This window comes from Taeniopygia guttata, chromosome 15 (genome assembly GCF_048771995.1).
Source record: "Taeniopygia guttata chromosome 15, bTaeGut7.mat, whole genome shotgun sequence".
Lineage (NCBI taxonomy): Eukaryota > Metazoa > Chordata > Aves > Passeriformes > Estrildidae > Taeniopygia > Taeniopygia guttata.
In genome coordinates this window covers 1,331,222-1,356,584 of record NC_133040.1, presented here as the reverse complement: position 1 = coordinate 1,356,584, position 25,363 = coordinate 1,331,222, and the positions used below count along the sequence as shown (strand labels likewise).

Here is a 25,363-nt window from a genome sequence, read left to right as displayed (position 1 = left end):
GGGGGAAGTTTTCTTGCTGGAGTGTAGGTAAAGGGGCTTGGCTGAAACTGTTACCCAGGGCACAGAGGGAACAGGGGAGCTCCGTGGTGCCCAGCACAGCAGGAGGAGGAACACAGGGTGACCTTCAGCACAGCAGGGCTCGGCCCCGGATACAAACACAACTTCTCCATTTCAGAGCTCCCTTGGCAGTTTTTTTTCTATCCGCTCTGGAAAACCCCGCTCACTGCCTGTTTTCTCCAGGATTGTACCTATTGTCTGGTTTTGAAGACAGAAGGGAAGTGATTATCCTGCCTTCCTGCAGGGCAGGAGCACCCTGCACCCACCATCCAGCCACACGCTCCGGATTCCTGCAGCAGGGAGGGGAGCAGGCTGTGACAGGGACATGTGGGGACCTGTCAGAGACAGCAGCTGGACACTGTGGCCAGGGAACACCGGCCACCTGGGCTGGGCCAGTGCCAGCCACCTTCCCCACAGCCACAGCGCTTCCTCCTGATCCCAGGGGAGCACACCAGAGGCAGGAGGATGCTCTTCCCTCCTGCTTCATCCCTCTCTCCCCTCCCAAGCATGGAATAAGGTAAACAGGATGTTCCTGCACAGCCTGATCATGACTGAAAATATATGTAATAATAAGTGTATGGCTTTGGGTTACCCAAAAAAGCCAGAGGTACCCAAATTCCAGACATCTGCCTCTTCCTGGGCACTTAATTCCATGGATTAACTTTGCTGTGTTGTGTTTTTATCGAACTCTAACTGAAGGCCCAGGAGTCATCTGTTTTTCCAGGCCCAGATGCTCCCCAGGCCCAAGAGATTCCAACTGCAGGATATAATTAAGTCACATTTTCCAATAAAATTCTTGCTAAGTTCAGAGTATTTTTCCCCCCCTCACACACAGTCATAAGCATTCTTTCAGGAATGACTGAGCAGCACCAGGGAAAACTTCAACAAGCCCCTTTTCTTGTAGCTTTTCCCAGAAATAAGAGGATTTCCTACTGTAAACTGCTTAATTACAAATCCTGATGTATTTCCCCATCCGGGTGCTCCAAAACCAGGCACATCTCCATTGAAAACCCCAAATCCAAGGAAGGAGAGCTGCATGTTTATTAAAACAAATCACAGGCTGTCCAGAGCAGACCCAGACATCCTTTATCACATGAACAGCAACACAAAGCTCATGCCAAGGGAGGAAAAACCTCCAAGTCAGGGTTCATACAAGATCCAAACAGGAAAAGAACAAGGGGGTTAATAAGTGTGTGGAGAAGAAGTTTTCAATTAGCAAGAGGTTAAATGAAGCAGTGAGTGCTAAGGGCAGACAGATGATGCTCCTGGCCACCATAAATCCCTCAAAGATGGATCTAAACTAAGCTGGGTATGACCTTGATGATGTCTTTTCCCAAGGGGATTCAAGGGAGAGCCTGCACTCAAGCAAAGCACTGATCACTACAGACTACTCACTACACTGACACATTTTGGGGCTCCATCAGTTTCTCATCAGTGGGGATCAGAGTCTCTCTGTTCAAACTACTGCTGGGGGGCAGTGGATGCTGCCCTAAAAATGCCAGAATGGAAATAGGATTGGGAGGGTTGGGGTTACAACACGGACACGTTACGTCTCGGGGCTCCACGCCGCCTATTTCTTCCTGCCTCCTCTCTCTTTGAGTGCCAGGTGAATCAGAGAGCCACTCGTCATGTTGTAATAAGCCAGGGAGTTGGAATCCTTGATGAAGATGCCCTGAGGGGAGGAGAAAAGGATAAAAAACCATGAAAGAGCAGTCAGAGCACAAGCCTCAGTGTTGCCTTCCCACAGACCCCAACCCTCCTGGCTGTACTCAGAGCAGGGGGATGACAGAACACTGCAGGCTTTGAAGACCCCAGAAAGATTCCAGTGTCCAAGATGGACACTGGAGGTGGGTATAGAATCCTAGAATGGTTTGGGACCCTGAAGATCCCCCCATCCACCCCACCTGCCATGGGCAGGGACACTTTCCACTAGGCCAGCCAATATAGACAATGTGGCTCCTAGAACACACAGACAGTCACCACAAGGGGAGTTATTCAGGCTCCACTCTCCCCCACACCTTTTTTTTTTTTTTTTTTATCTCTTAAAAATAATCAGCTCAGCTCCCTTTCTTGTTAAGGGTTAACAGAGTATCTGCCCACAGATGAACTCTGAGGAGGTAAGTGCACAAAGTTCACTGCTTAGGCAGCAGGTTGTGCCTGTCTGGGCACATGCATGACTGAAAATAAGTCATTAAAAAGGAACGGGGCCTTTCTCACAGCTCTGGCTTCCAGAGGAAGAGAGAGAAAACAGAGTGAGTTCTTCCCTTCCCTGTGCTGGAAAAAGCCTTCCCTGAACTGCCAGGGTTCCAAGGCATGCTCGCCCACCTCCCGGAGCACACAGTAGAGCTGTGGGAGCAGGCTGCTGCAGCTAAATGTCAAAAAAAAAAAACCAAAAAAAAACCAACCTAAAACTCTAATAAAACGAGGCTGATTTCAGAGAAAGCCACATCAAGTTTGGAGGACTCATCTGCAGCAGCAACAATGTGAAAATCCACTGATTTAATCACCACTAGATGCCTGTCCTGCTGTAACAGAGGGCAGGTCTGTCACAGCTGTGCAGGCAGGAGAAACGTTCCCTTAGCTCTTCCAGTATCTCACCGTGCATTAAATTATACATTATAATTTTTCTTTGTAAAAAAGTCATGTGAGAGAATGCACTGAAGATGAAACCAGCATTTGAAGGCTTTATACCCACCTCATACTGCAGCTTCTGCTTCCCAGCTGGCATCCCTGTGGCCTCGTGGATCTTAACCTTTATAACAGACACCTGGGGGGGATCAAAGGGCTCCTTCAGTGCTTTTGTCCCCTCCTGCTCCCCAGCCCCGTGGAGCTGCAGTGTGGGGAGCAGGCTGAGCTCCCAGCTGCTGCTCTCACAGGCAGCACACGGAGCAGGGCAGGAGGATGAGCTACATGCCTGGTCTGAGAGGGGCAGGGTGAACACCAGCACTTGGCCGTTCAGCTTCCATTCCGTCTTGTCCTGCATGTTGGGAACCTGGACTTTGACCGTGACCGGGCCCTATGGGAAAACACAGATAAAGTCTCTCAGGGCTGTGATAACACAGCACCAGACTAAGTATTCATTTCCATATCTTGGTTCCTCAGTAAACACACTGAAATGTGTTTACAAGTTACTCCACTGCTCCCACAATGAAACATTTAGTTGAATTTCTCTTCCTTTCGTGTGCCATCTATCAAGCACCACACGCGCTGACAGTGTCACAGGGTGAGGGTGTGAAGCCCTGAACAGGAGACAGCTTCACCTTCACATGAAACCATAGAATCACAGATTAATTTGGGTTGGAAAGAACCTTAAAGTCCACTCAGTCCCACCCCCTGCCATGGCCAGAGGACACCTCCCACTACCCCAGGCTGCTCCAAGCCCAGTCTAAGCAAGGACACTTCCAAATATGGGGCAGACACAACTTCTCTGGGCACCCTGTGCCAGGGCATCTCCACCCTCACAGGCAACAATTCCCTCCCAGTATCCCATCTAAAACTCCTCTTTTAAATATCCCCAGAAAAACCATACAGAGCTTCCTAAAGATTTAAAACTCCTGTGGCACTGGCACTCCTCAGGAAGGAACAGAGGCTCACCTTGTTATGGAATACACCACATTACCCTACTATCATGCTGGCATTGATACTCTAATCTCTTTGCATCTCCAGCTTAGCCCTCCTCTCTTTAAAAGCTCATTAGCAACTTTAGTTCTTCTCTGCATTATAACCTACCTCTCACTGCCCTTAATTACAGAAGAGCATTATCCCAGCCTGTGTAGCTCTTCCCAGTAAGAGACAAAGGAGTTTGGTTTGCTCATGAATGACAAAAGAGATACCTCAGGCCCTTCTTGCCAGCTATTTTTGCCCCTCTGTGCAGGGAATTGGCTTCAGAGCCCCTTTGGAGCTAGAGTGGAGCAGCCCAGGCCTCTGACCCACACATGTATGTACCTTGTTCCTGCGCAGAAATTCCTCCTCTGGAATCAGGCTGTCCTCACTCTTCAGTTTCTTGGAGACTGGCTCATCCTCCATGGGTGGCGGGGGGTGGACGGGAGGCATCGGTGCCGGGGATGGGACCGGAGCCACGGGAGGAGCAGGGACAAAGGCTGGAATGGATGGGAAACACACAGCACAACCCACAGTCACCCCCTGAATGCACAGCAAACACCCCCTCACAACAAAAACACCCTGAGCAGAGCAGCACAAGCTGAAAATAAATGCCACAATACATGGAGGAAGTTACAACCAACAGCAACATGCAAACTTCAAACATTCAAGAGCTCTTATATTGGGAAGCATTCCAGGAAGAGATAACAAGGCATGAGCGCTTCCTGCAGATCTTGCAAAAAAAGAACATGCTCTCAGTTTGGCACGCAGCAGTGCCAGCTCCTCCAGTTAGGGAAGAAAAGAAGATGAAAAAAAGGAAGAATTGCTTTTTACATCATGCTTTTTAACTTCAAAGCACCTAATGAGGAAAAGGTTCAGCAAACAGCTTTTCCTCCAGCAGCAACAGCTTCTGTAAGGAGCTGTAACACCCACTGAGGTGCTGGCAGCTTCTCTTTACCCCGCACTATTAATTTTCACCCGAGCAGGCTCCTGGGGACACAGGATTCCCTGTATTTCATGGTGCAGGAAGCCCCTTGAGCCCAAAAGCAGGACTAGATAAGCCATACCAAACCCCCCAAACTCTTAACAACACAACTTGGTGCCTGCAGTCCTGGTTACACACCAGTACCAGGGCACAGGAGGAGAAAGACTCCAAGCCAAAGCCCGCTCTAAAGGAATTATCCAACAATTCCCCAGGAAAAGCTGAAGCCACTGACCTGTGGGGACAATCATGGGGGGCGGGCGGGGGCTCATGATGGGGGGAGCAGAGGGGGGCATGGGCACCACGTTGATGCGTGGGGTGTGGATGATGGGAGGCATGGGGGTGGCTATGACGGATCCCGGGGGCAGCCGGACCACGGACGTCATGGGGGGACGAGGCATGACCGGCACTGCAGAAACCACGGCGGCGCGCACGGGAGGAGGCATCTGGGGAGAGAAGGTGCAGCTCCTTAGCAGGAATGCCCAGGGCTGGCCACAGCCCCCATGAAAATAACAGGGAAACACAGAACCACGGGTTCTGCTGCCCAAAGACGTGCAGGGAGCCTTAGTGGCCCCACCATATGGGCAACACAAGCTGCTCTCAACAGGCACAGAAGCCTCATTAACAGATTAAAGGGGTCCTCCTTCCCCCCCTGCTTTGGGATCAGCCACTTAGCTCCTTTGCTAAATTACTGTTTGGGACTCACAGCAGATCCCTTCTTACCTCAGGCTGCTTTTGTACAACATCACTCTACACCTACAAAGGCTCCCAGTCATCACTTTCTTAGCCACATTCTCTGCCTCCAAAATCCCACTGCCCAGCTGATCCCAGTCTTTTTGATACCTCTAAGATAAAAACTCCACCTAAGTATTATATTCCATTTTTAACAGCAAGCTCAGTAAGGTTCTTCTAATATTTCCAAGCTACTCTTAAACCAGAAACTTCCCACAAAACCTCCTTCCATGCCAGCACCCTTGCCCTCCATCAGGACCCCTCCTAATTAACTACAGCCCCAGTAATTGGCTTCTGGGCCCAAACACTCACGGTGGGGGGACGAGGTACAGATGTAATGGGCTGGGCGCTGGCAGGGGGGTTGGAGGCTGAGGAGGGAGGGGGCGGCTGGGGTATCTCGTTGGGTTTGCTGGGCCCGATCTTCTCCTTGCTGTCATCCTCTGGCACCAGTCCCTTGGCCTTGTGGATAGCTTCAATTTGCTCTTGCAGAGTGATATTGGCCTGAGCAGCCTGCTGTGTGCGGGCCATGCTGCCTGAGTGGCCATCCCAGGTCACCTGAGAGAGTAAAATAAATCAGATTAACCCAACCCGGCCAAAGTGCAAAGAAATCCAGAGAACAGCTTGATAGAAAGAAAAAGGTCAAGACTCTTGTCTCTGAGCATTCACATTGCTACAGGGACCTATTATAAAAAAAAAAAAAAAACTCCAACCAAACACAAATTCCCAATTTCTACTTACCTTTTCCTCTGGTTTCTGGATCTCTTCTTCACCAATCTTTTTACCAATGGCAGTCTCTTCTACACCAAAGATATCAGTACGACGCTCTGCCAGCTGCTTCAGGCTGCTCTCAATATCCAAACCTGAGGGAAAAAGAGCAATTCTTATCTCAAGGAATATAACCAAGCCTCTTACTGAATTTTCTATTATTTGATACCTAGTGACCGAGTGGTGCTCTTTTTACACAGAATATTCTGAGTTGGAAGGGACCACAAGGACCTTTTAAGTCCAACTCTTGTCCCCTTTGTTTTTTTTTGGAAAGATACTGGCCAGCAACAGCTGACAAACATTCCCATCTCATTATTACAGAAAGGGCACCACACAGAGCTGCATTTTAGATGGTGCTGCCCAGCGGGGGGCTGTGCAATGCTCAAGCTGACCTGGAGCATAGACCTCGTCATCACTCTGCTTCTCCCGGATGGATCGATCCCGCTGCTCCAGCCACCGGGGATCCAGGAGCCCAATCCTCATGTGCTCCTGCATTTTACTGGCAGGAATCTTTTCTCCAGTGATGGGAGACACCAGGTATTCATCCGGAGCCGGGGCGGGTGGTAATGGTTTTGAGGCTAGGAGAGCAAAACCACAGTGTTGGTTCAGTCTAGAAACAAATGGTTTGGGATTCTTCAGGAAGATAAAGGCGGGTTTTTAGCTTGATTTACCTTTGGGATCATAATCTTTCCGCACAATGACCTGATCTGGTGTGGGAGGGAGTGGGGGTGGCATCGGGGTTTCTGGAGGAGGAGGAACCTTCTGACCTTCATCTTCATCATCTGACCCCTTATTGAAAAAAAAACAAAAATCACAACCAAGTTCCAGTGGCCAAATTCCTTTGAGAGAGACATAAAATCCTACACAGTGCTGGAAGAACGGATTATGCAGCTTCAAAGCAATGGAGCTGTTTTGGACACCTGGACCATGATTCAGAAATTCAGCAGCCCCAGAAGAGGAAGCAAATATTCCTCAGCTTCCACATTACAGCAGCCTTGCACACAGGCTACAGTTAACCACACTCTTGTTCCGTGTTACCAGAAAAACAGCTTACAGTGGGCAGAGGCTAAGATGAGTCATTTTCAGTGCTCCAGACTCTATGCACAAAATAGCCTGAAAGATTCAAAACTGCGGAAATATAAAATCCACACCACTGGCCAAAATTACTGGATTTCTCTCTTGGAACTTGCACTGTCATAGAAAACATTTAAAAAAAACAACCATATTCCAGCAGTAACAGGTTGTTTGGAGATTTCATCAGAGGGAAATTTCATTTCCTCAAGAAACTGAAGAACTATTTACAGTTAAAGTGGGGACTATCATAAACCACATAAACTTTAGGGGACAAAATCCTATTATCCAGTTACCTCATCCATATCCTGCACTTGTGTGTCTTGATCCAGCTGGGCTGGAGGCTCATCTGTTTTTTCTTGCTTTTCATCTTCCTCATCTGATTCCACCTCCATCTCCACCTCCTCACTTTCCCCAAACTTCTCATAACGCTCCTGGATCAGGATTCGAGCTCCCAGCTCTTCTGGAGTGGTGGGAGGAGGGAAATTCCCTACGATGCAGAAAACAGAGCTTCTGTTTTTCTATCCCATTTCATTACTCAACACACACTGCCAGAAATACCAAGTCTTCAACAAAAAGCAGTGGCAACAAAATCCTTGGCAGCCAGAGGATAAGGAAGGGAATGGATGGAGTCTGTACAAACACCAGCATGACACATGAAGATAAAGTGACTTATAAACAGAAGCACTACTAGAAACTGGGACAAGTTCTGCTGTCCTGGTGGAAGAGAAGTGGATACTACTGCAGTCCTGGACTTCCTTCAAGGAGAACATCAGTGACTCCAGAAAAAAAACAACAGCCCTGCAAAATTTCAGTGTAAGGCTTTTCCCTTCAACACTGAAGGATAAAAGGCTGTAAATCCCAATGTCTCCTTAAAAATGGCACTTCAGGACACATTTCCTGCACAAAGGGGGCAGTTTTATAGAGGTGACAACATTTAACATCAGTACCTTGCTCGTTGGGCTGGAAGTCAACTGTTTCCACAACCACGAAGTCATGCCAGTCAATCTGGGCATAAGCAACACGCTCCTTCTCCTTCTCCTCCTCTTCCTTCTTTCTCTCTCGCTCCTGGAACTTGGCCCACTCCACTCTGTAGTAGACCTGCAGGAGCAGGCAGAGCACAGTGTCAGACAAGGAACAGCACAGCCATCTCACTGCTGGTGTGCAAATGAAAGGATGAACAGCTGGAGCAGTGTCAGGCTGAAGTTGAGAGAAAGTTTCTTCCCCCAGAGGTGCTGGCACTGCCCAGGCTGCCCAGGGAATGGGCACGGCTCCGAGGCTGCCAGAGCTCCAGGAGCCTTTGGGCAGCGCTGCCAGGGATGGACAGGGTGGGTTGTTGGCAGGGTCTATGCAGGGACATGAGCTGGACTGGATGGTGGGACCCTTCCCACTCAGGATATTCCAGGATTCCACTTTGTAAGCACATGGAAATGGGGCTGTACAGTATCTCTGTACTGCCATAAGCTACCCCCAATACAAACACCAGCTGCAGCTCACAGGAACTTTGAGCACCCTGTACTCGAGTGGCAGCAAGTGACACATCTGTTTTATTCTCTATTTGCTGCCAACAAGCCAAAAATATGCAAAGAGAAAAAAAATTAAAACATAGCCAAAATGCTTCAGCATTTTTGCAATTTTTTTCTGGAATACCTGATCCAGGACTTCCTTAGGATTTTCGGCCTCCTTCTTGAGCTTGAGGAGTAAGCCCTTTGGTGGGATCAAGATCTGAAACACATTTTACATGACAGTTGATGATAGTTCTTTGTGCCAAAGCCTCTTTCAGAGCAGTTATTCTCTTTCCACACTGCTAAAAGCCAACACTTTAGTGAGATTACAATAGTGTGTGGCACATTTAGGTGACAGAATACTGTGTCCAGCACAATATCCACTCCGAAGAGTAGGATTTAAAGGATGGATTCCTGGGTATTTCCAGCCTGGCTGGTTTGTAGGGCTTCATCAGCCCTCCAAACTCATTCCTGCTGTAGAAGGAATCACCCTGCCTGGAGTACCTTTGTGTACTGCTCCACCAGCTTGGTGAAGTAGTTGAAGAGGCTGTGCTGGGGGCGAAGGAAATCAAACTGGTAATTCCTCTGCTCCTTCTGCATGAGCTGGGTGAGGAACTGCCTCCCGTTGCGGGCCACGAACTGCGCCGTGAGCTTCACCACGTCCAGGTCGAAGGCCGAGATGGACGGAGGGTCCGCGATGAACTCGAACTCGGGCGGGGGCTCCTTGGGGACTACGGTCTCCTGGATCACCTGGGCCTGCACCTGCAGGGAACAGACACAGCCCAGTGACCTCCTGTGATGCCTGGTGAAGGCTGACCTACAACACAGACTAGCTGGAGCTAAAGGATAAAGCTGGGATTTGTTAAGAGGCCCCAATGGATCCCCCTAGGGCAGCACAACCCAAAATGGCCACAAAATGGGTGACAGGTCATGGGGTCTCACATTTTTGTAACTTCTGCTCCATTTGTGTATTGGAGCTAATTGTCCCATTACAGCTTTAGCCCATGAAGTCCCATCCTTGTTTTTCTCTCTTCAGCTCATGTTGTTGATGCTCTTGGGCCTGAGATTTGCATAATTTGTCCTTGGTCCCCAGCTAGAGAAGGAATGGTTTTGTCTCCCTACTCTGTGAAGGGAGTTCACCATCCCCTGATATGAAGCCTAGACTTACACACTAAAGCAGAATAGAATCTGAAAAACACAAAAGCTAAAACCTGAGCCACCACCTGCAAGGAATAGTCACCAAACACTCAGGAGAAGCTTTTTTTCCCCTCCAGCTGCTGTGGGAAAGCAATGCCAGTTGCCATCCTGGCAGGTGCAAGGATGAGAAATCATCAGGTATAATTTAAAACTATTTAAAAAGTTGTTCCAACAGCAAATAAATCTGGAATGTATCAGGACTTTGCTACAGTCCTCCCAGGGCCACCAGTGTGGCTGCTGGCCACACCAAGCATGGAAAAGCCCTGGATTCACTCCATGCCCTCTTCCCACCCAGAATGTTCAAAGGCACAGCTGAACAAGGTGAGCAGCATTTTGCACTCCATGTTTTAAGGGGAGGTCGATCTTTCTGGCAGGAAAAGTTTCTACAGAACAGTGCATGCAACAAGGCCAAACAGAATTCCAAGGGATTCCCAAGGCTTGCCTCTGCCACATCCAGTCCAAGTGATCCCTAGTGTAAGTACTTTGTAAGTCAATACAGAGCTAAAATTAATTAAAATGGACGAATTAAAAAAAGTTTCAAACAGCTCTGAGTTACCAGCACCTGGGAGATGCACATCTGCATCAAAACAAAGCCCAAGACACTCGACTCCAAGCCTGTCACTGCTGGCATTTTGGCTGATGTACAACCAACTGCTCCCTCTTGATTTTCGAGCTTCCTTCCTTCTCAACCCCAGGCTGTGACACCACCCCAAAGTGGCCAAAATCTTCCCCAAAGTGATGAAAAGGAACACTCACCTTCTGTGGGAGCTGCTGCTGGGCACTCTGCTGCTGCTGCATGACCTTGGGGATGGCAGCCGAGGGCTCCTGGGCTTTGCCCTCCTTGAACTCACTGACCTTGTGCCGGTAGTAGGCATGGTAAGGGTCGTTGGGGTTCAGGAAGTTGAACTTGGGGTTATTTATTTCATTCTGACGAATTCGGGCTTCAAATTCTGGACCATTTCTGGGGAGCAAGAAGAAAAGCTGTTTAGGGACATGCTGAGGCATCAGCCCCTTGGAAGATCATTTTCTCTCTCACATGACCAGAGTTTCTCCCTCAGTAGCTCACACCCAGCTGAACACACACAAGTTAGATGCAACTGTCCCCCTAATTGTGCCTTTAATGTGAATATTAAAAATTCACACTCACAAGTGCTCCACAGCCACATCTGTCTGCACTCAAAGGTCATTTCCACCACTGGCTAAAGTTTACAGTTATGGAGCATGAAGTTTACAAGTTACTTACTACATCAATTTTATCTGCTCTATTAATAAGTTCTCAAGACTAATTTCAGTTCCAGAGCGATCATATAAGGAAAAAAGCAGGTAAACATCAGCCTGTGCAGGGACTGACCAGCCCAGAGTGCTGCATTTAGGAGCCCCAGTCCAGGTAAAATCTCCTCCTCCCACCTAAAGCACGAGCCAGTGATTTCAGGGAGTTGGAGAAAATTCCCAGCTGCCACAGGGTGTTCCTCTTCATATTCTCTGGATAACTCCCAGTCTCGATTAAACATTCCAGCTCCTCCAAAAGAGGAGGTCTCTGCAATCCCAAAGGATAAACAGAGCAGCCCCTTATGCTCAGAAGCAGCCAACACTCCCTGGCAGCACTTTTGAGATGAGTAACACAATAAGGGTTGGACTGGAGCAGCATTTAGTAATTCTCTGGAACCAAAACCCACCATATTTTAGCACCAAAACACAGCCATGACTCCTGCACCAAGGCTCCCTTTGCACCTGATATTTAGTCTCCCCTTCAGATCATTCAGAACAGGCCCTGTCACCCAGTTATTGCAGCACCCACTGCACATTTGAACAAGGACTTTGTTTATTTACTACCAGTTTCTCTAGCAAAGGGTGTCTTACACCCTCTCCTGAAGAGACTTCTTTTTCAGTCTCACTGGTACAGCCTCAATCCTTGAAATCCTTCATGCAAAACCACAAAACTGAGACCTGCTTCAGCTTCTAGAGCTGCACTGAACAGCAGAAGCATGAAAATCCCAGGAATGAGACACCACCAGTGCCACTTACCTGGCTACAAAGCTGGCAGTCTTGTCCACAATATTCCTGACCTCTGGAGGAGGGTAAATAATTCCCACCACAGGCTTGGCTGGTGCTGCTTCCTCTTTAGGCTCCTCTTCTGGCTGTAATAAAGACAGTTTCATTGCAAAAGGTGAAGGGGAGTCAGGATTAGGCATCCCAAACAATGGCACACAGGAGCCTTTATCCATCCTCCTCCTCAGCCTCTCAGTCACTAAACTGCTTGAACAATCTGGATCATCCATCCACCAACTCCTTGGACTCTCAGGGGCACCTGCTGCAGGGCCAGGGACAGCAGGACAACAAGGAAGGTGCCCCCATGGGAACCAAAACCATTTCACTGTATCAGCCTTGACCCCAAGTATGTTTTTAAATGCTGAGCCAAGAGACTCCAGTAACATTTCCAGGAATAATTCATCATTCCTCAGCAGCTGTGGAAGTTTTGCATCTTCCTAGGGGCCTGTGGGACCTGAATTATTAACTCCACATTAAATAAAACACAGCTTTTAATGCCATTGTAGCTGCAACAGAAGCTGTTTTGAAGAGAAAATCTCCAAGAGTTTTTCTCACTGATGTTACAGGAGGATCTGTATTCCAGTAAAACCATAAGATGCTTTTGCAGGATACTAAAGATGCTGCTTCTCTTTCCTCACCAAGCAGCTTCCAAGAAAAGGTATTATAAACTGGGACAGATCTGCTGGAAATGTTTATAATCCTAACAGGGCTACAGTCAGGGATAACTTAAAATCCAGGTAGAGCTCCCAGCTCTGTCAAATCCATGGAGAATCCAAGCCAGAAAATGTTCCCAAGTCAAACTGGTCCCTGGCAGTGCCCAAGGCCAGGCTGGACAGGGCTTGGAGCAGCCTGGGACAGTGGGAGGTGTCCCTGCCCTGGCAGGGGTGGGATGAGATGGGCTTTAAATCCCTTCCAAAGCAAACCATCCCATAAAACACAACCTTAACAAGGTGTGTGAAGAGAAAGGCACCATGAACATTTCTAGCTTTTATTACCACTCCCTCAGAACATCATCTTGAGGAGCTGAAGGATGGGGCAACACTACACTTGAGATATTTAACAGTGATGCTGTGTTGCCTTGGTAACAACTGTGCATAAAAGCCACTGGGTTTCTGGAGGAATCACAATTTTCTAAGGTTCTCAGTGAGATCAGCTCCCTGTCAGCTCCAAGAGTGCTGATGTTGCTGTGTGAGTCAGGACAGCAGCTCCAGCTCTGTGGGAGCTGTATCCCCATCTCAGGAAGGCTGCAAAGAGCATGAATATGGCCAAGAGAGAAAGGCTCTGGGAGATTACAGGGCCACACAGCACTGCCACGCTCCCTCAGGCTTTTAATCCTTCCACACATCACTCCTGGAGCCAGGACGGCTCCCACAGCTCCTGGCAACCCCCCACACTCACTGGAACCACAGCCCTGGGGCACTGCCAGGGAAGGGCTCAGCTCCTGCCCAGCCCCAGCTGGATCCTGCTGTCTCCAAGGAATCCTGGAATGGTTTGGGCTGGAAGGCAACCTTAAAGTTCATCTCATTCCACCCCAGCCCATGGGCAGGGACACCTCCCACTGTCCCAGGCTCCTGGCCTTGGGCACTGCCAGGGATCCAGGGGCAGCCACAGCTGCTCTGGGCACCCTGTGCCAGCGCCTGCCCACCCTCACAGGGAACAATTCCCAATTCCCAATCTCCCATCCAGCCCTCCCCTCTGGCAGTGGAAGCCATTCCCTGTGTCCTGTCCCTCCATCCCTTGTCCCCAGTCCCTCTCCAGCTCTCCTGGAGCCCCTTCAGGCCCTGCAAGGGGCTCTGAGGTGTCCCTGGAGCTTCTCCTCTCCAGGTGAGCACCCCCAGCTCTCCCAGCCTGGCTCCAGAGCAGAGGGGCTCCAGCCCTTGCAGCATCTCTGTGGCCTCCTCTGGGCTCTCTGCAGCAGCTCCAGGTCCCTCCTGTGCCTGCCCAGGGCTGGGGCAGCTCTGCAGGTGGGCTCACGGGTCAACACCGCGCACCGGACGAAGCCGCAGCTCCCCCAAGCCCAGCCCGGCCCGGCCCGGCCCGTGAGGGCCACAGTGCCAGAGCCCCGCGCCATTCCCGCTGCCGCCCCTCCCCTCCCGCACCGGTTTGCTCTCGGCGGGGGGCGCGGGCTGCGCCGGAGGCACGGCCTGCACGGGTCCGGCGGGCATGGCGCTGCCGGGGCCGGTGGAGGCGCTGCCGATGATGGAGGCGCTGCCGGGGCCGGTGGAGGCGCTGCCGGGGGCTCGATGTGAAGCGGACGCGGCGCCGGCTCCGACTGGGGCGAAATGGCGGCGGCGGGCGCTGTGCCGCGCATGCGCGCCAGAAGTGACGCACCGGCGGCGCAGGCGCACATTGCCGGGATGCGGGTGGGGATAGGGCGCTGCGGGATGTACCATTAGCGCCCCGCGCGGGGGGGGCAGTGCAGGAATGCACCACTGCAGCGGGGAGGGGCGTGGTTGCCATGGCGACAGCGCTGGGACGCCGCGGCCTAGCGCAGGTCCCGGGCCCGGCGCCTCTTCTCCGCGGTTGCTGTTGATTCCTCCGAGCCCCCCGGTTCCCTCCGGCTCCCCAGCACTCCTGGAGACCGCCGGGCCCGGGGGTGCCGTGCGGGTCTGCTCCAGCAGCCTGTGCCGGTAGGGCTGGTGGCCCCATCGCTCCCCGGCCTGGTGGCCCCGGTGTTCCCCGGCCGTGTCCCGCCGCTCCCGTGCCCGGCGCACCGCGGACCATGGCGCACCTCCTGGGCCACCGCGGCTGCATGGAGAGCCTGCGGGCCGACCTGCGGGACCTGCAGGCCGCCATCGCCGACGTGTGCTCCCGGGCCGGCGCCGTGCGCTTCCCCTCCTGGAAGTTCCCCGACAAGGTGTCCTGCGAGCTGGACATACCGCTGCTGCTGCAGCGCTACAGGCACAGCGACAGCGAGCCCGAGTTCAGCCAGCACTCACACGTGGTGCTGCTGGAGCTGCTCATCGACAGGTGAGAGGCCCCAGGCAGCTCCTGCCCCGCGGGGAAGGGCAGCTTGTGTCTGATGTGCTGAGCTTATCCAAGTCCTAGTGAAGGTTTTGGGTACCTCAGCACAGAGAAAGCTGTTAGAGAGCATCCAAATGAGGGCGGAGAGGGTGGTGAAGGGCTGGGTATGAGAGCACTTGGTCTGTTCAGCTGCAACAGAGGTCAGATCTCAGCGGGGCTGCAGCTCCTCCCGGGGCACTGCTCTGATCTCTGTGACCAGAGGTGGGATTCAATGAATGGCTGGAGCTGTGTCAGCGAGGTTTAGACTGGATATCAGGAAAAGGTTCTTCCCCCAGAGGGTGCTCAGGCACTCAACAGGTGCCCCAGGGAGTAATCACAGAATCAGCTGGGTTGGAAAAGGCCTTGGAGATCATCAAGTGCAACCTAAGATGTAACACGACCTTATCGATGGCACCAAGTGCCACATCAGGGCCCCGGGGCTGCCAGAGCTCCAGGAGCCTTGGGTGGGATTGTTGGGGTGTCTGTGCAGGGCCAGGAGTTGGACTGGATGATCCCTGGGTCCCTTCCAGCTCAGGATATCCCATGATTTTATGAAGTCTTGGATGCTTTGTTCCCCATGTATTTCCATGATGGGCAGTGCCAGCACCTTGGCCTCATGCTCTGCTGAGCTTTAAAACCCAACTCCTTTCCCTGCTTGGAGCTCCCAGCACACACTGGCCACAAAGAAGCAGAGCCAGAGGTGGAGCAGATGGGACAGGCTTGTTAAAATGCCTCCCAAAACTTTGGAAACAGCTGCATCGACAGGCCAAAGCCCCTTTTGCAGTCTGGGTGAAATAAATACAGCTCTGGTGTAAAAGATGAGCCATTCCCACTGAGCTGTTGGCCCTAAAAGTCAGGATTTGCAGTCCCAAATCTTATTGGGGAGCTTAATCACAATTTCTGGGAAGTGGCTGCTGCATTAAGTGATCCACACCGGGGAGCACCAATCCCCCCCTCCTGCATCCCCGGGGCTTTGCCTGGCGATGGGAGGGGTCCGGCCCTGGCCCCGCTGGCAGTGCCAGCCCCAAGCCGTGTTTTCCCGTGGGCACAGGCTGCTGCTGCTGCTGCAGAGCTTCACGGGCTACGCGGACACGGTGCTGAGCGGGCGGGCGGTGCCGCCGCCGCGGGGCCCGGGGCCCTGCATGTCCGCGGGGCGCACGGCCAGGACCTTCTGGAGCACCATGCTGAAACTCGGGGCCTTCTGCCAGCAGCTCCGCCACGAGGTGGGACTGAGTCACTCCCCTCCCGCTCTGGAGTTGGATCGTGGTCCTTCTCAACACCCCGTGGCCCCGCCAGATGTGCTGGCCCCCGTGTCGCACATCTGTCCCTCCCCTCCGCCCCTCCCAGCTGTGCCACTGCATCCCTCCTGCTCCAGGATCTCGGGATGAGTGAGCTGGGCTGCCTCTAGAGCTTGGAAAATATTCTCCTGCTGCCAAAATGCTGCAGCTCCGCTGATCCCGCTGTGGATCTGAGCTGTCTCAAAACAGTGAAATAATTGGTGGGAAGAACAACCTCTCCTGCATTTTATTTTCCCCAAAATTATCTTTCTCGTGGAGAAGTCTCAGAACAATCCATGTGGCAAAACCAGGAGGCAGTGCAGAGGGTGGGAAAGAAGGGGTGGTGGGGAGTATGTTTTGCTGCTGAGGCTTCCCCTTGGTCACTGTCCCTTTGGCTGCATTGCTGTCCTATTTCAATACCTGATTTAGGCTTTTATGGGTCATTTCCACTTTGATCTGGGCTCTGGTTTCATTCTGTGCTCTCTCCCTCGGGGGAGGGATTGCAGGTGGGAGATTCCCACACAGCAATCCACTCCACCCTCTGCTCCCCAGGCTGGGAAATACCAGAAGGAGCACCTGAAATGCTTCTCTCCAGATGTTTTGGAGTCAGGAACTGCCCCAGAGGCTGCCCAGTCCACTCCTGTGTGCCCACACCCGAGTGTCCAGCCCAGGGCTGGCCCCAGCCTGGCTCAGAGCACCCGCAGTGTCCTCACACAGACCCCGGGGTCACCCCTGGGCTCCTGTGACACCTGCTCCAGCGCCCAGGCCAGCCTCCACGAGGTGGGCAGAGCCATCACCAGCATCTGCCAGAGCCAGAACATCCCTTCAGCTCTCAGCAAATTCCAGGAGGTGCTGGAGGACAGCTCAGGGAGAAGGAACCTCTCTGCAACAGACGTGAGCTACTGGGCCTCGGAGCAGAGCAAGGACCTCTCCCGGATCAACAAACACCTCCAGGGGCTGCTGCAGCAGCTGAACCCCCTGAAGGCTGAGCTGGAAGAGATGGGCAGACAGAAGGACAAGCTGCAGAAACAGGTTGAGGACTTTTCCAGGAAGCTGCGGGCAGAGAAGGCCGCCCAGGCAGAGCAGCAGAAGAAGGCTGAGCAGGGCCTGAAAGCCAAGGAAAAGGAGCATTCCGAGGCTGTGGCCAGGCTGGAGCAGGACAAGGATGACCTCCGGAGAGGTACAGAGGCCCAGGGGCATTTACAGGCAGAATAACAGAGTCTGTGGGCAAATGTTGGCCCCTCCACAACCAGCAGGGCTTTTTGTAGGTGCTGGGGATTCTCCCTGCTGTGAGGCCAGTCCCAGGCAGTGGGAGCTGGTTGTGTGACCTATCACTGCCTCCTCCCTGGCAGCACAACACAATCAGGATGAAAACACTTTGGTGTGGCTGTTTGCTGCCCCTTGGTTTAGTTTTTTTTTGAAGAACTGATTAATGAGAGGGTTTTTGTACTGGTTTAGGAGCTGCTCTGCTGGAGGAGAAACTGTGGGCCCTGAAGGAGGAGCTGGCAGCGAAGCAGGTGGCTGTGCAGGAGCTGGGTAAGGGGCTCACCCAGCTCACACATCTCCAGCCTCACCCTGGCCTCACGAGTGTTTCACACCCCTGTAGCCCCCTGCACCCCCAGACTGGGCTGTAGAGCTGTGGGGATGGGCAGAGGATGGGCCTCCTTCACAGCAGCAACCAACATCAGCCAGTGCCAGAGCGGGCTGATGCTGCTGGAGGTCTGGGGGGAGTGGGGGGTCACAGGCCTCCTGTCAGACCTGCCTCCCTTTGCCAGGGCCTGTGGAAGGCATGGGGTGCCCCTGAACAGAATCACAGACTGGTTTGGATGGGCAGGGACATTAAAGCCCGTCCCATTTCACCCCTGCCATGGGCAGGAACACCTTCCACTAGCTTAGGGTGCTCCAAGCCCTGTCCAGCCTGGGCTTGGATGCTGCCAGGGATCCAGGGGCAGCCACAGCTGCTCTGGGCACCCTGTGCCAGGGCCTGCCCACCCTCACAGGGAATAATCTCTTCCTCCTATCCCATCTAACCCTGCCCTCTGGCAGTGGGAAGCCATTCCCCCTTGTTCTGTCACTCCAGGCCCTTTTCCCAAGTCCCTCTCCAGCTCTTTTGGAGCCCCTCTAGGCACTGGAAGGGGTTCTTAAGTTCCCTCTGGAGCCTTCTCTTCTTCAGGCTGAACACCCCCATCCCTCTCATCACCTCCACGGCCCTCCAGCCTCCCACCCTGCCAGCCTGGGCCATGGTGGCTGTGTCTTCCCAGAGCTCTCCAAGACCACCTTGCTGGAGGAGATGAGGACCACAATGGTGGCCCGGAGCCAGGTGCTGGAGCTGGAGGAGAAGGTGCAGGTGCTCACAGGCCAGAGGAACAGCCTGGAGCAGGAGCTGAGTGCCACCAGCATGCAGCTGGAGAAGGAGAAGGTCCGTGTGGAGAGCATGTTCCGGCACGAGGAGGTACGGCCCCTCCGCAGCGTGGGACAGCTGAGCTGCTGCTGCTGTCAGGGCTGTGGGGAATGGTGCCCCAGCCCCACACGGGCTCACCCCCCACCACAGTCCCTGCAGGCCAAGCAGAGGAGCCTGCTGCAGCAGCTGGACAGCCTGGACCGGGAACGTGAGGAGCTGCAGGCCAGCCTGGGAGAGGCCGAGCAGGACAAGGCCCGGCTGGCTGAGCAGCTGGAGCAGAGCCAGGAGCAGAGTGGGAAACAGCTCCAGGCACAGCAGGTGAGTGCTGGTACCCAGGTGTGGGACACAGCCTGTGCCACTGAGCTGCCCTGCCCACAGCCAGAGTTTTCCTGGGGCCTAGGGTGACATTGCCACATGGCCACATCCCCATTGCATTCCCTGGGGAAGAGCCCTCTCCCTCCACCCCATGCCAGACAAGTCTCTAGTTGAATCAGGGAAGAGGGGAGCAGCAGGAAGGGACATCTTGAGGTGCTTCCACATCTCCAGTGTTCTGTTCTTGGACACCTGGACATGCTCCACATTTCATGGTTGGTGTTCCAGCTCCCAGCACACACAGGGATCTCACAGCTAAAACCCTGCACATTGTCCACTTCCAACTGCCACAGGACATCCTTGTCATCAGGGAGGGGTGGCAGCCTTCCACGAGAGCCTTCCTTCCATGAGGGGCTGAGTCCTCCCTCCTGCAAACTTCATCTCCTCCCCACCGTGCCATGCAGGAGCTGCTGGACACGCTGCAGCAGGAGAAGCTGGCACTGGAGCAATCCATCCTGGAGCTGCAGGCGAACACATCCCGGCTGGAGGAAGAGGCACAGGAGCTGAGGAAGCGGGAAAGGCTCCTGGTGTTCTTCCCTGATCTCCACGTCCCCACTGAGACGCAGTTTGAGAGTAAGGGAGCAGATGGCAGCACAGTGGGTTTGTGCCTTGGGGTCTCCAGAGCTCCCAGGGAATCCTGCTGGCCCCAGACACTCAGTTTGTCCCACTGATAGCTGGGAAGGGCTCAGACCCCGTGCAAAGCTGTGACCATCCCAACAGGGGTGCTGTGCATCCCACATCTGGGCCAGGACATACAGCAGGACCAGGACATGGCAGAGCTGCCTTTGCCCACAGGGTTGGGGTCCCAGCTGCCACTTCCTGGGCTGTGCCACTGCTCCCTGTGCGGGGCAGGCTCCTTTCCTTGGCAGGCAGGAGGGACGCCCACGCCTCTGAGCAGACAGTCAGCAGCAGGCTGGGCTCTGTTGGATTTTGTTTGCAGGCAGCGGGAACTTCACAGAGGACATGGAGAGTCAGCTCCAGGCCAACAAGATCCGGATCGAGGTGCTGGAGCGGGAGAACGCGCAGCTCGAGGCTCTGCTCGCCAAGGTGAAGGCAGCAGCTGAGCAGGGCGTGCTCAAGGTGAGCTGGGTGCCACAGGAGTGGGTGCTGTGTACCCCAAAACCACCCCATGGCCCCCAGACATCCTCTGGGGACCCCAGGAGGGCCAAGCCCAAACTCCTCATGCTGCTGGGAGGTTAGTCTGGTTTAACTGGTGTTGCCTGAGTTGCCCAGGGTATGGTAGCCAAGGGATGTGACTGGAGCTGAAACTGGTGGGGGGAAATTTCACCTCCTCTTCCTTTCCCCAGCTCATCCCACAGGCCCAGCTGGGGTCCCAGCTCCACAGGGAAGCCAGCAGGCAGGACATTGGGTGAGTAGGAGCCCAGAGGAAGGAGCTGGGGGTGGATTCCCTGCACTTCCTCCCCTTTAACTGCTCCCACCCCGCAGGCGGCTCAGCAGCGGGAGCAGCAGGGCCAGCACAGGGATGCCAGGATGCACTGACAAGGCCTGGCATAGAGCTCCCAGCAGCCAGCACTCCAAGAAACTCCGGGCAGAGCTCACATCCCAGGCCAAACCCTGCCTAACTCTCCCAGTGCACCGCTTGGGGCTTGGCCTCCCCTCACACCGCACCGCGGCTCACCGCAAATAAACACGGATCAGTCTGAATTTCCTAACAGAGGAATTGTTCCACCAGCAGCCACCTGCCCTGCCCAGGGGACCTCGTTACCAGCTCTCTGTGCGTCAGGAAGGGGAACCAGCACTCTGCCTGGTTCCTTAGGGAGCTGCTCCAGGGACGTTCCTGGGCACTGGGATCAGTCACCCATGGCTACGCTGCTGCTGGAGTCCCCAGAAGAGCCCTGGGGTTGATGCCAGGGCACAGCGTGTGCTAGCTCCTGCCAGGATCCATTCCCAAGAGGGGACTGGGATGTGGCCACGCTTGGAAGAAGAAAGCAGAGCTGGTCTGGGATGAGAGGAGTCCGAGCTGCCCTCAGCCCACCAGCACAGTCACAACCTGGGAAAGTCATTCCCCCCTCCATCCATGAGCACCAAGGGGCTGGGAACCACCGAGTCACTGGCACAGGCTGGCCCTGACCTCTGAGCTGCCTGCCCAGCACTGAGCCCCACGCAAGCCCCACACAAACCACACAGCCAGCCCTTGCTCCATGTTTAATAGGGATGGACACGTGCCATGGTGTGTCCCCAGCGACCGTGCTGGTGAGCCAAGCCCTGTGTTGGCTCTGCAGCCAGCTCATGCCATCCTTTCTAATAAGTTATTATAAATAAAGGGTCCAATCCCTGCCCTCCCACAGTGAGGTTGAGTCACCCCACAGCCCTGCCAGCCCCAGCCCTGGCAGGTCTGTCACCCACCTCCTGGAGGGGCTGGCACTGCAGCCAGGCTCTGCCTACCCTGCCACGGCTACCAGCAAATAGACAAAAAACCGACACTTAGAAAAATTGCTGTGAGCAGGGCAAGAGTGCAGCAGGACCAGGGCTCTCCCTGCCCCAGCCCCCACCCCGTTACACCCATGGGTGCCCCAAGTCTTCCCTTCCCAGCACTGCCCATCTGGATCCCCCACCCCTCTACTCACACCCAGCAGGAGAGCCCAAAGTCCTTCCCTCTCCGAAGTCTGGGCACTGTGATGGGCACAGCCACACCCACCCTGCTCCAGCAGCAAGCGCCGCTCGCTGGGCACCCCCTGCGCCCTCCTGTCCCTGGAGCAGCCGTGGGTCTGTCCCTAGAGCGTGTCCTCGGGCCAGCTAGCTGTCCGTGCAGCAGTTCCCTGCAAGGGAGGACACACAGCCTTGGCACAGGGAGCCTGGCAGGCTCCAGGTGCTCCCCAGCCTGTGCCCAGGGTCGGGGGCTCGGCTGGGTGCCGGGGCGGGTCTCACCCAGGATGTTGCGCTTGCAGAGAGGGCAGGTCTGCTGCAGCAGGAGCCAGGGGTCCACACAGTCCCGGTGGAACTCATGGGAGCAGGGCAGCACCCGGAGCCACTGCCAGCAGGGAAGTGAGGGCACGTGTGAGCACAGCTGGGTGACAGGGACACAGCCCAGACCCCGGCAGGGACACCCCGGCCCCGGTGTGGGCTCCAGTCCCACCTGGCTCTTGTGGAACTGGTCCAGGCACACAGCACAGCTGTCGATCTCGCAGGCCCGGCTCCGGGGCGGCTTCCCAGGGTGGTACCGCCGGGTTTTCAGCGCCGACAGCCGCCGCCGGATGTGCTGCTTCAGGTCCAGCTGTGGGGGCAGAGGCGAGGGTCAGAGCCCACCCCAAACCCCGGCACGGTGCACGGCAGAGACATTCCCACACTCCCACATTCCCACATTCCCACATTCCCACCTCGGCGTCCCGCTCCGACAGGTCCTGCCGCGACTGGCGCTGGGCCTGCACCATGACGCCGGTGCAGAGCAGCAGGGCGATCAGCAGGATGGTGTTCCACAGCTGCTGCAGGTACTTCTGTGGGGACAGCGCGGTGGGGACGGCAGCCAGACCCCGGCCCCGCTCCCGGCCCCGCTCCCGGCCCCGCTCCCGGCCCCGCTCCCGGCCCCACTCCCGGCCCCGCTGGGAGGCCGGTGCCGTACCTGGACCTGCGAGCTGCTCTCCCCGGGGCAGATGACCCCCTGCCACTCCCCGTAGAGGCCCCCTCGGGACAGGCCGCAGGTGGACCAGAGCGTGAGGGTCACTCCCTGCAAGGCAGGACACGGCATTGCTGATGGCCACGGCGGCGTCCAGCGGCGGCAGCACACGTGTCCCGGGAGGAGGAACGCTGGTGCTGCCAGCTGCCCTGCTCCCATGGGTTCCCTTCCCTTCCCTTCCCTGCTCCCTGCAGCTGCTTCCCATGGATCGGAGAAGTTTGGCTGGGCACAGTCATGCCCTGCTCTCCCACTGGCAGAATGAGGGAGAGGACAGACAAACATACCAGGTTCTCCAGCAGCACTGCCTGGTACGTGATCTTCGCCGTAGCCTGGAGCCCACTGTGAGCAAAGAGAAAAGTGTCAGTTCCATGGACAGGGCAGGATTCAGGCACAGCTCCTCCGTGCCAGGGGATGGGCAGTGACTGAGGGGACCAGAGGAACACGCAGGGGAGGCGACAGCAAGACACTTCCTCCCCAGCTGTGCCCAGCCCTCAGTGACCTTGCACAGGGCTCTTCCTCCCAGCCTTGTGCCTCAGTTTCCCCATGGGTGGCAACACGGCAGCAATCCCAATGTCCCACTAGTCAGGAGGATAGACAGGGTCCCACTGCTGCTGGTGGTGAGAACAAACACCCACAGAGGCTGTGGGGATGCCAGAGCCATGACAAGCAGCAACTGCTCTGGATAATTTCTACAGAGAGTGCTGAAGCTCTTGGCTGAGGCCACCTGCCACCACATGGGGACCTATGGAAGGGCTCCTGCCCTGGGGAAGGGATGGATCTGACCCAGATCTCCCCTGGAAAAACATCTCAGCCCCAGCTGGCCTTGGCATGGCTCAACACCACCCAGCAAACATGATGGGCTGAGTGAGAGACCCTAGGGTGGTCCCTGGGTGTCACAGCCTGCTGGGGGACAAAGCAAGGCCAAGGCAGGACAAGGCAGGGCCCAGCCCCTCCCACAGCACGGCCGTACCGCAGCAGCGCTCCCAGCAGCCTGGTGACATTGTCTGAGGACTGGATGACGATGACGGGCTTGGCCAGCAGCTGGGACACGTCCAGCTGCAGCGGGAGGGAAGCGGAGCGGTCAGCGGGGCGCGATCCCCGCCCACCCCGCCGCCACCACTGCCCTACCTCACGGATGGCGTTCTGGTTCAGCGCCAGGATGAGCAGGGCGGAGGCCCCCAGCACCAGCGCTCGCTTCATCTGCAGGGACAGTGGGGACACCATCAGGGGACAGCGGGGCTGCGTCCCTGACAAGCTCCTGTCCCCTTGCAGGAAGCACCCAGCATGTCCCTGCCACGATGAAGGGTCGGTCACAAAAGACCCAAGAGGAGCCAGAAGCTGTCAGACACCCCCTGGGCAGCCAAGCACAGACCAGGACCCCTCAGATCTGGCCAGGAGACACCCCAGGTGACACCCCTGTGGGTTTGTGACTTGCAAACAGCACGGCAGCCCTCAGGCCAGGCAGGGGAGAAAGGGTCAGAGAGTCACCTTGGTGACAACGGCGGTGGTGAAGGACTCCTCCTTGGCACCCCGGGGGCCCTCAGCCGGCTCCTCGGTGCCCACGGGCACCACCCCGATCCAGCTGTCGGCAGCGCTCAGCTCCGGCTCCACGTCACCCACCTGGGGACATGGCAAGGAGAGGGAGAGCTGGGATGAACCCCAAGGTTCAGGGCACCCCCAAAGCACCCCCATGCCCCAGGGGTTCTGGTGAGCCGGGCACTGGGGTAACACAGGGAAAAACAGCCTGGCCCCCACTGCCACTGTGCCCCTGCCTGCACCTCCCAGCTGCTGCTGGCCACACCCGAGCACTGGTCAGTCCCCAGTGCCTCCGGCCTCCCCACCGATCCCTCCCAGCGCCCTTCAGCTCCCACTCCTCCCTGCCTCATTCCCTTCCCAGTGCCCAGGGACTCAGGGCAGCCCACAGTGACCCCGTCCCTCCCACTGACCACTGCCCTGCCAGTGCCCCCTGGTCTCTTACTGTCTCCCAGTTCCCACTGCTTCCCCCATCACTGCCACCCAGCAGCCCTCGATGCCTCCCAGTGCCCCCAGTCCCCAGTGCTCCCCTCCCTCCCTTGCTGCCCCCAATACCGCCCAGAGCCCCTCTCTTCCAGCTCCTCCCCTCCCAGCCGAATGCTGCCGTGTCCCCCCAGCCCGGCCGCCGCCTCCCCGCGCTCACCAGCACCAGGCGGCCTCGGATCTCCATCTCCTCCCGCTGCCCGCGCGGGTCCCCCCGGCCCGGCCCGGCCCGGCCGCCCCCCGCTCCCAGCACGGCCCCGCGCAGCGTGTACGCGCCGCCGGGCACCGCGGCCGCGCCGCCGGCCCCGGCCCCGCCCGGCCCCGCCGCTCCGGGCCCCGCCACGGCCACCTCGACCCGCGCGGGCGCGGCGGGGCCCGAGCCGGCCCGGCCCAGCGCCAGCAGCGGGGCCAGCAGCGCCGCCCGCACCGCCGCCATGGCTGCGCGCCCCGCGCCCCGCAGCGCCCCCTGCCGGCCGGAGGACCCCGCGCCCCACCGCCCCAGGGGAGCCCGAGGGACCGGAGCGGGACGGGGACGGGAAATGGGACAGGGATGGGAAATGGGATCGGGATGGGGATGGGGATCGGGATGGGGACCGGGATAGGGACAAGGACAGGGGCGGGATGGGACAGGGCCGGGATGGAGACAGGGACCGGGATGGGGACAGGGATCGGGACCGGGACGGGATGGGGACAGGGACAGGG

General features: G+C 55.9%; 3 protein-coding genes across 5 annotated transcripts; 1 reads left to right on the top strand and 2 right to left on the bottom strand.

The window, feature by feature from the left end:
- Positions 1–1,074: 1,074 nt before the first annotated feature.
- SF3A1 (splicing factor 3a subunit 1) lies at positions 1,075–14,235 on the bottom strand. The gene is made up of 16 exons (XM_030285426.4): positions 14,058–14,235; positions 11,935–12,047; positions 10,666–10,870; positions 9,217–9,474; positions 8,858–8,932; positions 8,158–8,308; positions 7,504–7,697; positions 6,808–6,925; positions 6,529–6,714; positions 6,110–6,231; positions 5,684–5,926; positions 4,875–5,085; positions 4,003–4,157; positions 2,972–3,073; positions 2,753–2,824; positions 1,075–1,729 (listed from the first exon to the last, which is right to left on the bottom strand). Exons 1-16 carry the CDS (start codon positions 14,121–14,123, stop codon positions 1,628–1,630), a joined length of 2,373 nt encoding a protein of 790 aa, XP_030141286.1. The 5' UTR covers positions 14,124–14,235; the 3' UTR covers positions 1,075–1,627.
- Positions 14,236–14,392: 157 nt separating this feature from the next.
- CCDC157 (coiled-coil domain containing 157) lies at positions 14,393–20,676 on the top strand. 3 transcript variants are annotated; one of them, XM_030285428.4, is made up of 10 exons: positions 14,393–14,928; positions 16,013–16,184; positions 16,791–17,418; positions 17,697–17,774; positions 18,500–18,690; positions 18,790–18,957; positions 19,416–19,584; positions 19,952–20,091; positions 20,319–20,380; positions 20,458–20,676. In XM_030285428.4, exons 1-10 carry the CDS (start codon positions 14,681–14,683, stop codon positions 20,657–20,659), a joined length of 2,058 nt encoding a protein of 685 aa, XP_030141288.4. In that variant the 5' UTR covers positions 14,393–14,680; the 3' UTR covers positions 20,660–20,676. The 3 variants fall into 3 exon arrangements, with proteins under 3 accessions (XP_030141288.4, XP_072792117.1, XP_072792118.1); XM_072936016.1 differs by lacking the exons at positions 18,790–18,957; positions 19,416–19,584; positions 19,952–20,091; positions 20,319–20,380; positions 20,458–20,676 and having other exon boundaries at positions 18,412–18,642; XM_072936017.1 differs by lacking the exons at positions 16,013–16,184; positions 16,791–17,418; positions 18,790–18,957; ... (2 more) ...; positions 20,319–20,380; positions 20,458–20,676 and having other exon boundaries at positions 18,412–18,642.
- Positions 20,677–21,164: 488 nt separating this feature from the next.
- On the bottom strand, positions 21,165–25,119 carry RNF215 (ring finger protein 215). Its single transcript, XM_030285429.4, has 10 exons — positions 24,822–25,119; positions 24,134–24,265; positions 23,774–23,845; positions 23,616–23,701; positions 22,930–22,984; positions 22,592–22,696; positions 22,350–22,466; positions 22,109–22,246; positions 21,901–22,003; positions 21,165–21,791 (listed from the first exon to the last, which is right to left on the bottom strand). Exons 1-10 carry the CDS (start codon positions 25,095–25,097, stop codon positions 21,769–21,771), a joined length of 1,107 nt encoding a protein of 368 aa, XP_030141289.4. The 5' UTR covers positions 25,098–25,119; the 3' UTR covers positions 21,165–21,768.
- Between the last annotated feature and the right edge of the window lie 244 nt (positions 25,120–25,363).